We start from the raw sequence: 16,415 nt of genomic DNA, 5'->3' as shown, positions 1-16,415 counted from the left end.
GTGCTGGACCGGACATTCGTTGAACCCCAGTTTTGCCCCAGGCCAGCTAGTCTCCTGGATGAGAGCTCACAGACTGAGGCCCGGAGAGGGAAGGGACTTACCCAGGGTCAGCTGGTGAGTTAGAGGTAAGCAGGGTTGAGGGCCCTGTGCTGGGCACTGGGCACTCAGATGACCAGCCTGGCCCTAGGCAGGGTGGCTGGGGCAGACCTCACTCACTCATTAATCCTTCATTCATTCCTCCGTGGGCACTCCGTGTTGCGTGCCCAGCTGCAGGGCTCAACCCAAGCCAGGGACATCCCCGCTCACTGGGCTGGTGGTGAGATGAGAACTCACCACGGCCTCACATGCTCTGTGTCCTGCAGGAGGGCCCCCGTGGAAGGAGCCGGAGGCAGAGCACCCCAAGAAGGTGCCACGGGGTGAGGGTGGCGGCCGGAACGTCCCACGGTCTGCCCTGGAACATGGCTCGGACGTGTACCTTCTGCGGAAGATGGTAGAGGAGGTGTTTGATGTTCTTTATAGTAAGATCCTTCCTCATTCCATTTGGGGCCCCCAGGTGGGTGGGAGCCCCCGGCCCCACCTTCTCCAGCTGAGGAGGCCCCGCTCCCGCCATTGCAGGCCGTGGGCAAAACCTCAAGGCATGGGGGCCTTCTCCCCTTCACCCCCCAGCTCTCCCCCATTCTGCATCCCCAGGCATGGATCTCCATGCCCAGCCCCATTTCCTTGAACCACCATCCCTGCCCTGATCTAACCTCCAGCTCCCTACCGCTCCCCCACCTGCCCTGTGCCAGGCATCTTCCTAAAGCACAGGTCTGACCACAGAGCTCTTTCCTCTGCTCCCTTCTTGGGCTCCCTGTCACCCTGGACGTGGCATCAGCCGCCACCGCAGCCCGCCAACCCCCCCTCCAGCCCTTCTGACCCCCTTCCTCTTCTCCCACTCACTGCGGCTTCATTTCACACCTCCTCACCTTTGCTCTGCTGCGCCTGTCGGGCCGGCCCTCCCCTCTGTCTGGTGGACACGGCATTGCTCTCTGAGGCTCAGCTCCAGGAAGCCCCCAGCTCCGAGCTGGGTTAGGGTCCCCTGTGGGCACCGCTGTGCCCTGTGGCCTCGCCCAGCTGCTCTCCAGGATCCGGGACCTGCTTGTACTTTCTGCTGTTCTTAGCCTGCAGTTTCAGAACCCAGCAACAGCAGAAGCCCAGGGGGTGTTTGTTGAATGACTGAATGAAGGCTAACTGGCCATCTAAGTCGTTCCCCTGGAGTGGGAGAAGGGGAAGGGATGAGCAGGCCTGGCCTCCCTCAGGACATGTCAGGTTGCCGCCAGGCGTCCAGCCCAGTGGTGACCTCCACGCTCCCTGGGTGATCTCAGGCGGGTCCCTTCCATCCCTGAGGGCCCCCCATTATTTCTCCTTTGCGTTATTCCTTCCCCTCCTGCAGCCTTTGGCTTTCTGGAGCAGAGGTCTGGGCGAGTGGGGAAACCCTGCTGGACTCTAGATGTCAGTAGAAGGAAACCAAGAAGAGTCAGGGTCTGGAGGCCCTGGTGGGCACGGGGGCCCCCTGGGATGGGAGGATGGTCACGCGTGGTGGGCTGTTTCACTGCAGACACTCTTGCCAGATACAGGACACATGCCCAGAGCCCCTGTGCCCCTGCTCACTGCACCCCGACTCTGCCTGCCTGCTTCAGGCAGAGTCAGGTGTGGCTACTAGGGGCACAGCTTCCTTCTGGCTCCTGGTGCCGTGCATCAGTCGCTTCAGCCGTGTCCAACTCTTTGCAACCCCATGGACCTTAGCCCCCTGGGCTTCCCAGGTGGCACCAGTGGTAAAGAACCCACATGCAGTGCAAGAGACATCGGAGATTCGGGTTCGATCCCTGAGTTGGGAAGTTCCCCTGGAGGAGATTAGGGCAGCCCACTCCAGTATTCTTCCCTGGAGAATCCCAAGGACATAGGAGCCTGGCAGGCCATAGTCCACAGGTTGCAAAGAGTCGGACATAACTGAAGCGACTCGGCACACACACACACACACAGACTGTAGCCCAGCAGGCTCCTCTGTCCATGGGATCCTCCAGGCAGGAATACTGGAGTGGGCTGCCATTTCCTCCTCCAGGGGATTTTCCCGACCCAGGGATCGAGCCTGCACCTCTTACGTCTCCTGCATTGGCAGGCGGGTTCTTTACCACTAGCGCCACCTGGGAAGCCCTCTGGCTCCTGGTGGGGGGTGGCAGAAGCCCGTGAGCCCAGGCCCCTTGGCCACCCCTTCCTTCCCCGCTTCCCTCATGCTCGCCATCTTTTTTTTTGGCCACAGCATGTGGAGTGTGGGATCTTACTTAGTACCCCAGCCAGGGTAGGGGGGTACTTGCGCCCCTGCATAGGGAGTGCAGAGTCTTAACCACGGGCCCACCAGGGAAGCTCTTGCCCATCTTCTCAGCCTGTCTGTCTGTTCTGTCTCTCGCTTCCTCTCCATCCCTCTCTTCCTCCCCTGCCCTCCCCTCTCTCATCCTTTCTGCTTCCTCCCGCCGGCAGTTGCCCTTCCTCTGCGTGTTCTCTGTCTCTCACCACGCCCTCCTCACCTCCTGCCTGAGCCCCCGGCCCTGCTTTCCCTTCCACCCAGATGCCCGGAGAAGAGAGTGGCAGGGGAGCCAGGAGGCCCTGTTGATGGGCAGCCGTGGCCCTCGGCCGCAGGGGGGCTGTCCACAGCCCCCGCCTGCTCCACCTGCAGGGGGGTCAGTCTGTGTGAGGTTGGCAGGCGAAGGGGCCTGTGGGATCCAGTCTCCTGGGGGCCCGGCACCGTAGGGAGTGGCTCAGCACAGCCCCAGCTCTGGGGCGCACCTGGCCCCCGCCCTGTCCTGGCTGCCCTCTCATCAGGCCTCTCTCCTCCACCCCCCGTGCCCACAGGCGAGGCCCTGGGCAGGGCCAGCGTGGTGCCACTGCCCTACGAGCGGCTGCTCCGGGAGCCGGGGCTGCTGGCCGTGCAGGGGCTGCCTGAGGGCCTGGCCTTCCGGAGGCCGACCGAGTACGACCCCAAGGCCCTCATGGCCATCCTGGAGCACAGCCACCGGATCCGCTTCAAGCTCAAGAGGTGAGTGAGGCCGCCAGCCTGGGAGTGGCCGAGAGCCAGTGACCGGACCGTGGGGTCTGGGCCGGACGATGACTTGCTTCCGTGCTGCGGCCACTGGCCCAGCTGGAGGGGAGGGGACTTCAGATTCCCAACCGGGGTCCCTGCTTGTAAGAGCTTCCAGTCTGATGGCAGGAGTGAGGCAGAAACGCAAGCACAGAGCATGCTCCAAGCCAGGTGTGGTCACAGAAGTCTTCCCTGGGGACTTCTGTGTGTAGAGAGGCTCAGCTGGGGAAGAAATAGCAGCGGCAGCCCTGCAGGTATCAGGAACAGCCTGTGTGGAGGCGGGAAGCCACATCGTGGTGCTCCTTGGGCTTGTCAAGCAAGGGTTCCATTAGGAGCTGGTGGGCAGGGGAGGGTACCGATTGCCCGGTCAGCCGGGAAGCAGCCTGAGTCACCCATCGGGGCTAGGGCACCGCGGCCAGGGAGGAGGGATGCGTTAGGAGATGAAAGCCGATTGGCTGCAGCTGAAAGGATGCGATGGGTGGTTCTTGGGGAGAGCCCAGGCATGGGGCCCTGCACATGTCACACCCCCACCCAGGCCTGCACCCCCGCCTGTAAATGAGGATTCGCTCCCATCCCGTGTGCCTCATAGGCTGTCGTGCTCTCTGCAGGGAGGGCTGGGGGCAGACGTAGCCCTGGCTGGACGGGGGTGCACAGCCATCACGTGTCCTTTGCTTCACCCAGGCCGCTTGAGGATGGCGGGCGGGACTCAAAGGCCCTGGTGGAGCTGAATGGCGTCTCTCTGCTAGCCAAGGGGGCTCGGGACTGTGGCCTGCACGGCCAGACCCCCAAGGGGCCACCCCAGGACCTGCCCCCCACCGCCACCTCCTCGTCCGTGGCCAGCTTCCTGTATAGCACGGCCCTCCCCAACCACACCGTGCGGGAGCTCAAGCAGGAAGCACCCGCCTGCCCGCTTGGCCCCAGTGACCTGGGCCTCGGCCGGCCCGGGCCGGAGCCCAAGGCCCCCGCTGCCCAGGACTTCCCGGACTGCTGTGGTAAGCTGCTTCCGGGGCTCCTGAGTCTGGGAGTGGGACAGAGGTCACTCCTGCAGGGGCAGCTTCCCAGGGGAGGTCAGGGTGCTCAGGGCTACAGGAGGCGTCTCAGAGCCAGGGGCTGGGGTGGGGCAGCTGGCATCCTGGCTTGGACTCAGTCAGACCCCAGCCTCCGCCCAGTCATCTGTGACTTGGGACAAGAGATGCCCAAGAGGATCCCCGGGGGAGTCTCTGGAGGGGGGGAGTAGGCATACCAATCAGGTCCTTGCATTTAATGAGCACCTACTTCATACCCAGTGTGGAATTAGGGGTACTGGAAACATAAGGGAGAACTGGGCATGAGAAAGACCTGTATCCTTATTTTGGCCCCTCGACATAGTGGCTGTGTGTCCCAGGGCAAATCTCTCTGCCTCTCTGAGCCTCAGTCTCCTCCTCTGTAAAATGGAGATGCTGAGAGTACCTGTCCAGCTGGGTTGTCGTCGTGAAGAAATGGCAGAGCACGCTGGCAGTGCACATTCTCGGGCCCAGCTGTAGGCCTGCTGAATCCAGCACACTAGGGGTGGGACCCAGCCACCTGCAAACTGACAAGTGTGCCAGGTGGCTCCAGTGCGTGCTCAAGTTTGAGAACCACTGTGCTACAGCCCTGAGTGCAATGCTTGGCACAGAGTGGGTGCTTATAAGTCACGAGAAGGAGAAAAAGGGAGTCCACCCTCCCCTCCACAGACATGTGGGCTGAGCAGGAGGACAGGGCTTATATGCCTGAAACAAGCGTCCCCACCTGTAAAAGGTGACCTGGGATTCTGCCTTTCTCTGTGTGCCATCCAGAGAGCAGACTCTGCTACCGAATGTCTCAGGCCTCTGGTCAGCGAAGCTGCCTTGAGTTCTTGATCACGGGGCTCAGTTCTGGGTTCTCACTGGTGGGGGAGATGTTACCCCAGAGCCCCGACCTCTGCACCCAAGCAAGATCTAGGGGAACGCCTCTTGGGACCCACCTTGAACCTGTACCTTTCCGCTCCCTTGTCCAGGACAGAAGCCCACTGGTCCTGGCGGTCCTCTCATTCAGAATGTCCATGCCTCTAAGCGGATCCTCTTCTCCATCGTCCATGACAAGTCAGGTAGGGCAGTGCCCGTGGCAGCACCCTGTCCAGAGTGGGGATCCAGGACTGGGGTGGTGCTTCCCGACATGGATGTGTGTCCCCTGAGTCTTTGTGAGAGGTAGGAGGACCAGCACTGCACAAGGGACTTGTGCATAAAACCAACATGTAATAGTTACACAGTGCTGCGTAACAAATTGCCCCAAAATTTAAAACGCCAGGCCTTGATGCCTTATGGTTTCTGTGGGTCAGGAATTCAGGAGCAGTGTAGCCAGGCGCCTATGGTTTTGGTATCTCTCATGAGGCTGTTGATCAAGATGTCAGCTGGGGCTGGAGGATCCACCTCAAGCTCGCCCGTGTGGCTGTCGGCAGGATTCGTATTCCTTACTACGTGGGCCTCTACAGGCTGCTTGCGTACCCTCACAATGTGGCAGCTGGCTTCCTGGAATTGGTGATCTGAGAGAGTAAGGAGGGAGCCACACATCTTTTATGACCCAGCCTCAGAAATGACTTATCACTTCTGCCATGTTCTACCCATTGCTGCTGCTAAGTCGCTTCAGTCATGTCTGACTCTGTGCGACCCCATGGACGGCAGCCCACCAGGCTCCCCCATCCCTGGGATTCTCCAGGCAAGAACACTGGAGTGGGTTGCCGTTTCCTTCTCCAGTGCATGAAAGTGAAAAGTGAAAGTGAAGTCGCTCAGTCGTGTCTGACTCTGTGCGACCCCATGGACGGCAGCCCACCAGGCTCCCCCGTCCCTGGGATTCTCCAGGCAAGAGTACTGGAGTGGGGTGCCATTGCCTTCTCCGGTTCTACCCATTAGAAGCCAGGAATTTGGGACTTTCCTGGCGGTCCAGTGGTTAGGACTCCATGCTTCCGCTGCAGGGGCGCAGCTTCAGTCCCTGGTCAGGGAACTAAGACCCTGCAAGCTGCATGGCATGGCCATAAAGAAAAAAAGGAGCCAAGAACTTCATCCAGTTCATACTCAAAACAGAGAGAGAGGAAATAAACTCCACCTCGTGAAAGAACAAGTGTCCAAGAAATATGTGGCCAGATGGATAGATATTTTTTGTTTTAATTTCAGCCCTTTCAAGCAAGGGAGAGGCTTCTTAAGAATATATTTATTTGTTTGTTCGGCTCTGCGAGTCTTCGTTGCAGCACGCAGGATCTTCAATTGGGGCTCGTGAACTCTTAGTTGCGGCTTGTGGGATCTGGTTCCCCGACCAGGGATCAACCCCAGGCCCCCTACTTTGCGAGTCCAGAGTCTTAGCCCCTGGACCACCAGGGAAGTTCTGTGAACACATTTTTTAAGTACCACGCAGTATAGGGGACAGGAGAATGTGGGATTCATTTATACCAAAAAAAAAAGGATGAAGTAAGCCTTTGCAGCAACTTTGCCTTGTGGAGGTCTCAGCCTCACTTTGGTGAGAGGTTCGTTAAGAAACCAGGTACTAGTGGGGTGATCTCAGACAAGTTACTCAGCCTCTCTGAGACTCAGTTTTCCCACATACAAAATGGAAATAATGCTGCGTTTGCTATCTATGTTTACAAATTGTTCTGAGGGATTAATTAGGATACTACGTGCTAAATTGCTTCTGTCATGTCCAGCTGTTTGCAACCCCATGGGCTGTAGCCTGCCAGGCTTCTCTGTCCGTGGGATTCTCCAGGCAAGAATACTGGAGTGGGTTGCCATGCCCTCCTCCAGGGGATCTTCCCGACCCAGGGATTGAACCCGCATCTCCTACATCTCCCAGGCTGGCAGGAGGGTTCTTTACCACTAGCGCCACCTGGGAAGCCCCAGCTAGGATGTTACATATGTATAAAGTACTTAGCCCAGATAACCACTTAATAAATTAAAGACGTTCCTTTTATAATTTTAATGAACCAAATATCTCTTTAGTGACTCACGCTAAATTGAGGCAGAGACTTTGGCTTTGTGGGAGAGGCCAGCAGGGCTGTGGGTTCGAGGGGACAGCGACAAGGCCAAAGCTGGGTGAGAACCCAGATGCACCAGACGTGACGGGTTAGATTTTGAAGGTCAGGACTCAGGAGAGGCCCAGGATGGACTGGCTGTGCCTGCATAATACACACTGCTCATGGGGCAGACAAGGGGTTTCCCAGGTGGCTCAGTGGGTAAAGAATCCACCTGTAATGCAGGAGACATGAGTTCGATCCCTGGGTCGGGACGATCCCTGGGTCGGGACGACCCCCTGCAGGAGGAGGGCGTGGTAATCGACTCCAGGATTCTTGCCTGGAGAATCCTGTGGATGGAGGGCCTGGCGTGCTGCAGTCCATGGGGCCGCACAGAGTCAGGCAGGACCCCAGAAACTGCGCACACCCATGCGGTGGGTGGACAGAGGCCAGCAGCCTCCAGACCGTGGGGTCCCTGCTCGGATGGGCCTCACTTGTCCCTCCTGTGTTTTGATAGAGAAATGGGACGCCTTCATAAAGGAGACCGAGGACATCAACACGCTGCGGGAGTGCGTGCAGATCCTGTTTAACAGCAGATATGGTGAGTGGGCGGCGCGGGCCGTGGGGTGGCCCCGGCAGCGTGCTGAGCAGCTCATTATGTGGCAGTCACTCGTGTTCCCCAACATGACAGCAGGAGCCATATGCTGGTACCCGCGCGCCGTCAACGCGAATGTCATCTCCTGTCTGGGGAGGGGGTGGTTGTGTCAATATTTCCCTTCCAGATTCCCCGAGGTAGTGGGGGGCGGGACTGATGGCATAGCCCCAGACGTTGACTCACCTGTGGGAGGCGGGCCGGAAGCCTGGTGGGGCGACTGCCCATCTAGGGGACCATCCAGAAAATTGTTTGTCGGCCTCACATGCCCACAAGTTCCCTGTGGCACTGTGCCGTATCCCGCCACCTCATTTGTGCCCCCTTCCTGGCATGCCCCCTGCCTGGCGAGCCCTTGGCAGGTTTTTCAGACGAGACTCTTCGCTTGTTCTTCAAAACTCAGTCTGGGCCCTTAAAAGCCTGATGGTTTCCTCTCTGTTCCGTGCCGCATGTTTGATGTACCATGTCTGTATCTGTCCCCGTGAGGGGCCAGAGCCGGGCTCAGAGCACATGTCGGCTCACGGTATTCCAGGACACAGACACAGGTGGTACCCAGGGCCAGGGTCGGGGGTCTTCCACATGGTGGTGCTTCAGCCAAGTGTGCAGGGCAGCCACTGGTTGGCTCGGAGGCAGGGGCCAGACCTGTAAACTCACACTGAGACCTGGGATCCCCAAGTCCCCTCCCACACCTTTGTCCCATCAGCAGTCGCGTCTCACCCTCACTGACTGGCTCAGCCTCTGTGGAGCTCTGCCTGTGCGCCCCACTCTGATCAGATGCAGTGTGGCCCTGGCCAGGGTGGGGTGAGGTGACGCAGGTACTCCCAGATCACTTGGCTCGCAGCTGTGATGTCACTGAACTCACCGGCATCGTGCAGCCCCCCGGGGAGTGGTCCCTCTGCATAAGGAGACCGAAGCAGGGGGCACCACCCAGAGCTGCAGGGACAGAGAGGAGGGTCTGGGGCCAGGGGAACTGTTGCACCTGTGGGGCCAGGGAGAGCACTGCCCTGGGAGTCCACAGCCACCTGCCAGGTGCCCTGGAGTTGCCCCGTCCTCCCTAACCTTGACCTTCTCACCATAACCAGACCAGCCCCAAATCAAGACAGCTCCACTGCCCTCCCTCCCCTCCTTGCTGTTGTTCAGTCACTAAGTCGTGTCTGACTCTTTTGCGGCCCCATGGACTGTAGCCCTCCAGGCTCCTCCTTCCATGGGATTCTCCAGGCAAGAATACTGGAGTGGGTTGCCATTTCCTCCTGCAGGGGCTCTTCCCGACCCAGGGATCAAACCCGAGTCTCCTGCTTGGCAGGTGGATTCATGACCGCTGAGCCACCTGGCCGGCTCCTCTCCCCCGCTGCTTGGCTGAAAAAACCCCTCTTTCTCTGCTCACAACACTTCTGACAGCGGAAATCAGTGTTCCGCCATGCAACCCTGCAGTTCTCTGTGAATACCAGCTGGGGGCCTTACATCTTGTTTTAATTCTGACCCTAACTCCCTGTAGTTACAGACGCCCCCCCCAGGTTAAGGGTTCAGTCCCCCAAGACCGCACCCCTACTTCAGACGCCGTTCGCAAGTAATGGGTCCCCAGGGTCCCCACACCTCTGTCCAACTTGTCTACCCATCTGCAGTTCCCACGACCCCCTCCAGGGATTTGGCAATTTGCCAGAAGGATTCCCAGGTGGCTCACGGCGAGGCATCCACTTGCCAGTGCAGGAGGCGCAGGAGATACGGGTTTGATCCCTGGGTTCGGGGAGATCCCTGGAGGAGAAATGGGAGCCCACTCCAGTATTATCACAGAGAAGCCAGGCGGGCTATAGTCCATGTGGTCCCAGAGAGTCAGACACAACTGAAAGGACTAAGTATACGCACGCGCACACACACACACATGCACGTGCACACACGCACACACACACACACACACCAGAGTTGAAGATCACATGTGTCCTTACTGTATCACATACCACACTTGCTTCTTCCCTTTTTTTAATTTTCATTTAGTTTGTCTGTGCGGGGTCTTTGCTGCTGCACAGGCTTTGCTCTAGTTGCGAGGCTCGGGGGCTGCTCTCTAGCTGTGGTGTGGGGGCTTCTCTTGTTGCGAGCACAGGCTCCAGGGCCCAGACCCAGTAGCTGTGGGGCACGGGCTTAGTTGCCCCGAGGCGTGTGGGATCTTCCCACATCAGAGACTGAGCCCATGTCTCCTGCACTGCAGGTGGATTCTTCACCACTGAACCTTCAGGGAAGCCCCCTTTCTTCCCTTCATTTTTGCTCTCACTCATTGATCTGTTGGCTCACTTCTCAGTCGTGCGTTTTGAGGCCCTGACCTTGTGCCAGGCACTCAGAGCAGCTCTGGTCTCAAGGTGCTTCAGCAGGTGCCTAAAGATGTGTCTGCGGTGGTACCCGGTGGTATACGGTAGTACGTGCTGGTGTGTAGTAGCGTGCGGGGGGCGGGGGGGCGGCGCTTTAGAAAGGGAAGATGACTCAGAGCCAGGCTTGGGGAGTCAGGGGCGGCTTCCTGGAGGAGGTGTTCTTTGATCCACCCTGGGGGTGGGGAGACTTAAGTCACGTGGGCTTGATGGGCTGGTGGGTTGGGGTGGGTCTGAGCGAGGCTGTGTACTGCAGAAGGCTGTCAGCACCTGAGTTTCTCCCCTTGCTCCCCAGGCAGGTGTGAGCTGGATGGGGGAGCAGGGAGAGGGTAGCTGGTGAAGGCTGGCTCCATTTGCAGTGGGTGGGTTCTGCCCTCACCACGCAGGCACGGCAGGTGCCAGTCTTTAGCCTGTTGTGTGTGCTGGATGTTTCCAGAATGTTGCACCTGTCCCCGAGGCCAGCACCTGGGCCCACCACCGTGGCCAAATCCAAGGAGGAGTGTTGGGGTTAAAGTGGTTCAGTCCTTGTTCCTTTTCAGGCCAGGGCTCCCTCTGAGCTGTCCCTTCGGCTCCCCAGGGGAGAAGCTGCCCCCTCTGTGAGTGTTGGGAGACCCTCTGGGTGGGTGGGGACGTTGGCTGGACACCTGAGCATCCCTCAGACCCAGGACTTGCAGATCTTGTTCCTGGTCCTCACCCCGGCCGTTTCAGCTCCCAGCTCCGGGTGAAGTGGGCCGGTGATGGGGCTGGGGCTTCAAACAGAAAACAACAGAAAAGGAATGAGGGGACCCCAGCCTTCAGGAAGCCTCAACGTCTCTACCACTGAGGAGAGGGTGAAATGACACAAGGGCCCAAGGATTGTACATGGGGGCTCCATCCTCCCCTTCCGAGCAGTCAGCAGCTGGGGCTTCTGCAAACCAGATCTCTGTCCGGGCTGGTGGCAGGACAGGCCCAGTAAGTCAGATGAACCCAAGCGGAGTTGGATTCACATGGACTCGAAAAACCCAAGAACCCATCACTCAAGTGCCGAGGCTGGGGGGATGGCTGGTGATGCTCGGGAACCAGTTGGGGGGGGGGGCGGAGAAATGGTTTGACAGCTGCTGAGATTTCGAGGGTTTAATTAGACAGCGAGCCAAGTGTGATCTTCACAGTGGGATCTGGCTGCCAAAGCCGCCCACGCAGACCTGGGCTGCGTCAACAGAGAAACAGTCTTGGCGGCGCCCCAGGGAGCGTCCTGGATGGAGACTCTGCCCTGCCTGGGTCCCGGCGTGGCTGACGGCAGGAAAGACGGTCCAGGTCTGGGCTGGCACTTGTCTGGATGCAGATGAAGCCTGGCGTGACCCAAGGAGCCAGGCCAGGATGGAGAGTGGCTTGAGGGGCAGAGGGGAGCTGGCGGGGCCTTGGGACAGGCTGGAGACACCCTTGGGCAAGGCACAAGTGAAGTGGACACCCAGCCCAGCTTTGTCTCCCAGGCTTCGGGGCCCTATGATAGCACCATCAAGCATATACTAGTCATTCAAAACCACTGGGTGAGAGAATAAATGGAAAGGAGGGGCTAAGGGACTTCCCTGATGGCCCAGTGGTTAAGAATCCACCTTGTGATTCAGGGAACGTGGGTTCGATCCCTGGTTGGGGAACTAAGATCCCACGTGCCATGGCGCAGCTAAGCCCGTACGTCTCAACTACTGAGCCCACGCATCACAAGGAAAGATCCTGCGTGCCACAACTAAGACCCGATGCAGACGAATTAGTTAATTAAAATTTTAAAATACTAAAAAAGAGCAGAAAGGAGAAGCTGGGGTGTAAGAGCGACTGAAATGGTAGGACCACACCGAATGGTCTGGAAGAAAAAAACAAGGAACCGCTTCCCAAGCTCAGATTCCATGTACACTGCTGTTGGCAAAGCTGCCAGCTTCCAGCGGTGTCTCATCTATGTCACCAACGAGTGAGCAGCCTACTGGGCCCCTCCCTGGAGGAAAGGGCATACCTGTATGACCGGAAGCATCTTGCCAAGAGCCCAGCATGAGCCTGGAAGCTTCCTGAAGCCGCAAATTGACTCCCAGATACACAGGGAGCAGCTACTGTGTGTCCTGCCCTAGTTCCGTCCCAGACTGAACCAACGCACAGATAAATATGTTTGTAACATCAGGTTATGATAAACGTGGGATGAAAAACAAAGCAGAGTGGGCTAGGAAGGGATGGAGGGGGCTGCTTTAGGCTGGTACGGTGACAGCTGAGAGGATGCTTGAATGGAGAGAGAGAGGGAAGGAAGGCTATTGTGATCTGGGAGAAGAGTGTCTGAGTAGACCGAAGAGCACATGCAAAGGCCCTGGGGTGAGTGTGTGCCTGGCGTGTTACGGAAGCAACAGGTAGGCTGGAGAGGGACTTCCCTGGCGGTCCAGTGATTAAGACTTCGCCCTCCAATTCCTGATCGGGGAACTAAGATCTCACATGACGAAAAAAAAAGAAAGCTGGGGAGACTAGGGCGAGCAAGCAGAGAGTGGTGAAAGGAGGGAGGTAAGGTCTGAGGTTCTGGTCACATAGGGCTTTGTGGGACTTTGGCTGTTGCTGAGTGAGATGGGAGACTATGGGCATTTTTTAAAGGGCAGAGTGACATATTTCAGGAGGATCCCCTCTGGCTGCTGTGTGGCCAGAGTGGTTGGTACCTGGGAGGTGGGAGGTGGTGATGACCAGGCCCTGGGGCCCCGCCTGTCCTGCAGCCTCCGTCCCGCGTTCAGCCTTGCCGTTGCCCTTCCAGCGGAAGCCCTGGGCCTGGACCACATGGTCCCCGTCCCCTATAGGAAGATCGCCTGCGACCCAGAGGCTGTGGAGATCGTGGGCATCCCAGACAAGATCCCCTTCAAGCGCCCCTGCACCTATGGAGTCCCCAAGCTGAAGCGGATCCTGGAGGAGCGACACAGCATCCACTTTGTCATTAAGAGGTAGGGGCGGGGAGCAGCGGAGCCTGGGCTCGGGTACCGGGGTGGCAGAGCGGGGCAGGGGGGAACAACAGGCATGAGGCGGGGCCCTGGGGCAGTGACAAGGGGTTGGGGTGAACGAAGGGATTCCCTGACAGTTGTGTGGCCTCCTCCTTCTGGCCTCTTGTGAGAATGAAATGGAAAAATGGAGGCACAGTGCTTGGCCCAAGTGGGCACTTGCTAAGTTCTCAGAGGTGTTTTCCTGCCCCTAAAGAAGACCCGAGGGTTTCACGGTGGTGCGGTGGTGAAGAATCCAACTGCCAATGCAGGAGACGCAGGTTCCATCCCTGGGTCAGGAAGATCCCCTGGAGGAGAAAAGGGCACCCACTCCAGTATTCTTGCCTGGGAAATCCCATGGACAGAGGAGCCTGGCAGGCTACAGTCTGTGGGGTCACAGAAGAGCTGGACACGACTGTGTATCTAAACAGCAACAGTGAAGGAGAGCTGAGGCCTTTGCCCTTAACTGCCTTCAGAGGGGAGCCCCCCTGAGCTCCGGTGGGATGGGCCAGCCTCTCGCCTTCTGGCCTCCCATTGGGTGGCCCTGCCTGCTGGTAGTTTGTCTGCCTTTCCTGCTCTTCCAGGTGATCAGTTTCCCGGGTGCAGGTGGGTGGGAGAGGGCAGGCACAACGGACTCCAGAATGGCAGCCCCTGCCTTCTAGACCTAGACCTACCTCTCGCCCCTCCATCCCCGATCCCCACCTTGTCTCCCAACTCCCGCAGGGGACCTTGCCCTCACATCCGGATCAACTTACTGCCGAGCCTGCGTCTCCAGGCAAGGCCAGACTTCTCGGGATGCTTCCTCCTAAATAGTTAGAGATGAAAGGGATGGGGCCAGAGGCCATTCTGTCCAGCCCCTGCCTCCAGCGGCACTGATTGCATCGGCCCCCTCCCAGGCATCTGTTCCGGGAGCTCTCTGGGGACGCGCTCCCACCGTTTGCGTGGACTCACGTGCCTGCTTGCATGTTTGATGCGCTAGACTGTAAGCTGGGGCTGTGGCTCATTGCCGAATGCCCAGCACCCATAGCAGTCCCTGGTATGTGCGAGATGCCAATACCTATCTGTGGAACAGATGGAAGGATGGATGGATGGATGGATGGATGGATGAAGGAAGTGCTTGTCCAAATTTGGACTCGTGCCATCTGATTTCTTAGAGCGAAGGAAATAAACAGGGTCTTGGGAGAAAGGAAAAATGGTGGTGGAGGGGGGCTGAATACCTGTTGAAGGTGGTCACCGGGCCTCTGAAGGTCCCATCGGTTAAGCCAGACCTGGAGGCTGAGAAGGGCCACCCGCACCCAGCTAAGCAGTATCTGGGCAAAAGAATTGACCTCAGTGAGCAGCCCAGACGCCCGGGGTTCCAGAGGGTGGGGATTATCTTTGAGAGCGTGGAATTATTCTGGAGCTTTGGGAAGGACCTCTGTAGGGTTGCTGGATGCCAGCCTGGCTGCTGGGAGAGACTGGTGTGAGTTGGTGGCTGTGGCCTCAGGCCTGGTTGGCATGATGCGCAGAGGGAGAGAAGTGGCTGGATTGGGGATCGAATCTGAGCGGTGATGCCCATGGCGTGTGCTGGTGGGTAGACCGTGGAAGTGAGGTGGGGGGCAGGAAAGAAGGATCACCCCCACATGGCTGCTTGAGTTCATCTTGGAGATGCTTAGAAGATGAAATTTTCAGAAGCCCCACTGAGAGGTCGGAAGCTCAGGTCTGAGTTGGAGATAGAAGTCTGAGAGTTGCAGGCTTCCCTGGAGGTCCAGTGGTTAAGACTTCACGCTCCTGGTGCAGGGGGCTTGGATTCAATCCCTGGTCAGGGAACTAAGATCCCTCATGCCGCGCAGCATGGCCAAAAAAAAAAAAACTATAAGAAATTTTGAGAGTTGGCAGTGTGGTCCAGGAAGGGATCACAGGGCAGAGTAGAGAAATAGAGGTGAGAAGAGAAGAGGGCCCACATTGGACCCTGGGATCCCCATGTTAGAGGCTGGGGTCGGGAGGAGGAGGGGTCGCCAGCAGAGGAGGCTGAGCATGGCCCAGAGCTGGGCAGGCATCTCGCCACCACTGGGGGTGGTGACTCTGAAAGCCAGCTCTAACAGTGGGGGACCCCATCTCAGAACCCTTCACCATGTGGCTGCTCCCAGGGTGCCAGGCCGTCATCTGTCAGCCACCTCCATACACACCTCGCTTTCTCTCCACCTTTGCTCCTGGTTCTCTGAGCTCCTGCTGCCTCACCTGTCTCCACCCTTTCTGAAACCCTTCCCTCTCCCTGGCACTGCTCCCCACCCTCCTTCCCACCTGTCTTGTCTTTCAAGGCTCCCTTTCCTGCCTGGAAGCCGTCCCTTGTCCTCACTCAGAAAGAATTTACCCCTCCGGCAGCAGGTGGCTTCTTCCCCCCATCAGTGCCCCCTCGAGCCCGCCATCACACGGTGGCAGTGGGACCACCTCTGAGCCTCCTCTTGTGCCCTCTGAACCCCTTCCCCGGGGCGGGGATCCCATTGATAAATCACTCTGGAGGTGAATTGAAATCAAGCACCCTTCTTTCAGGAAGTGCCTACTGTTGTCTAGCTTAAATCTCTCTTGCTGCTGCCTAGGTCCTTTGCCTTCAGTTGACTCCTGGCAGCGAGAGAGGGGGTGCAGAAAGCAGCAAGGACATTGCAGTGACTCTTTACATGCCTGACCATGGTATTTGCGTCCTCGCTGTGACTCACCTTCATCTCCCTCTATCCAAACTGTAGTTCATTTAACCCTTCACTAGTATTTGCCAGGCGCCTCCTGAAGGCCGAGCCCTTCACTGAGCTCTACTGAGGACCTCATGAAACAATATGAAACAGTCCTCACCTGCCCCCAGGAGTGATGGTCACTCCTGTGATGAGTCCTGGGAGAATCAAAACAACATGTTTTCAGGTGCAGACTCGGTGACATCAGAGCAGCAAGCCTGTGGGACTTCCCGGAGGAGGAGGCTTGGACTCAGGCAGACCGGGCTTGAAATCGCACTCTGTGTGATAACCTTGAATAGCACTTCTCTTCTAAGCCTCAGTGTCTTCATTTGTAAAAACAGAGATAATGGTGCCCGCACCCCCCAATGACATAGTCCAGTGGCTAAGACACTACGTTCCCAACGCAGGGGGCCCTGGTCAGGGAACTAGATCCCGCATGCCACAAGTAAGAATTTGCATGCACGACTAAAGATCCCACATGCCGCAACTAAGTTCCGGCCCAGCCAAATAAATATTTTTTTTTTTAAATGATGCCCCACCTTTCAGGTTTTTCTCATCCTAAAATGAGGAGGTGGATGTAATATACCTGGCCTGTAGTAGCTGCTCAGCAAATACAAGGCCTT

The 16,415-nt window shown here is 57.9% G+C and overlaps 1 protein-coding gene across 3 annotated transcripts in view; it reads left to right on the top strand.

Moving 5' to 3' along the window:
- Positions 1 to 16,415, top strand: part of GTF2IRD1 (GTF2I repeat domain containing 1) — a 116,307-nt gene that overhangs the window by 46,749 nt on the left and 53,143 nt on the right. For all 3 annotated transcript variants that reach the window (XM_018040881.1, XM_018040882.1, XM_018040884.1), the window contains 6 exons: positions 363 to 518; positions 2,890 to 3,073; positions 3,797 to 4,107; positions 5,130 to 5,219; positions 7,627 to 7,710; positions 12,871 to 13,054. In XM_018040881.1, the coding sequence (XP_017896370.1) occupies positions 363 to 518; positions 2,890 to 3,073; positions 3,797 to 4,107; positions 5,130 to 5,219; positions 7,627 to 7,710; positions 12,871 to 13,054 (1,009 nt within the window). The remainder of the gene's footprint in view (positions 1 to 362; positions 519 to 2,889; positions 3,074 to 3,796; positions 4,108 to 5,129; positions 5,220 to 7,626; positions 7,711 to 12,870; positions 13,055 to 16,415) is intronic.

The sequence above is a fragment of the Capra hircus genome, chromosome 25, assembly GCF_001704415.2.
Source record: "Capra hircus breed San Clemente chromosome 25, ASM170441v1, whole genome shotgun sequence".
Classification (NCBI taxonomy): domain Eukaryota; kingdom Metazoa; phylum Chordata; class Mammalia; order Artiodactyla; family Bovidae; genus Capra; species Capra hircus.
The sequence above is the reverse complement of the archived record's forward strand: the minus strand, read 5'-3'. Positions and strand labels throughout refer to the sequence as shown.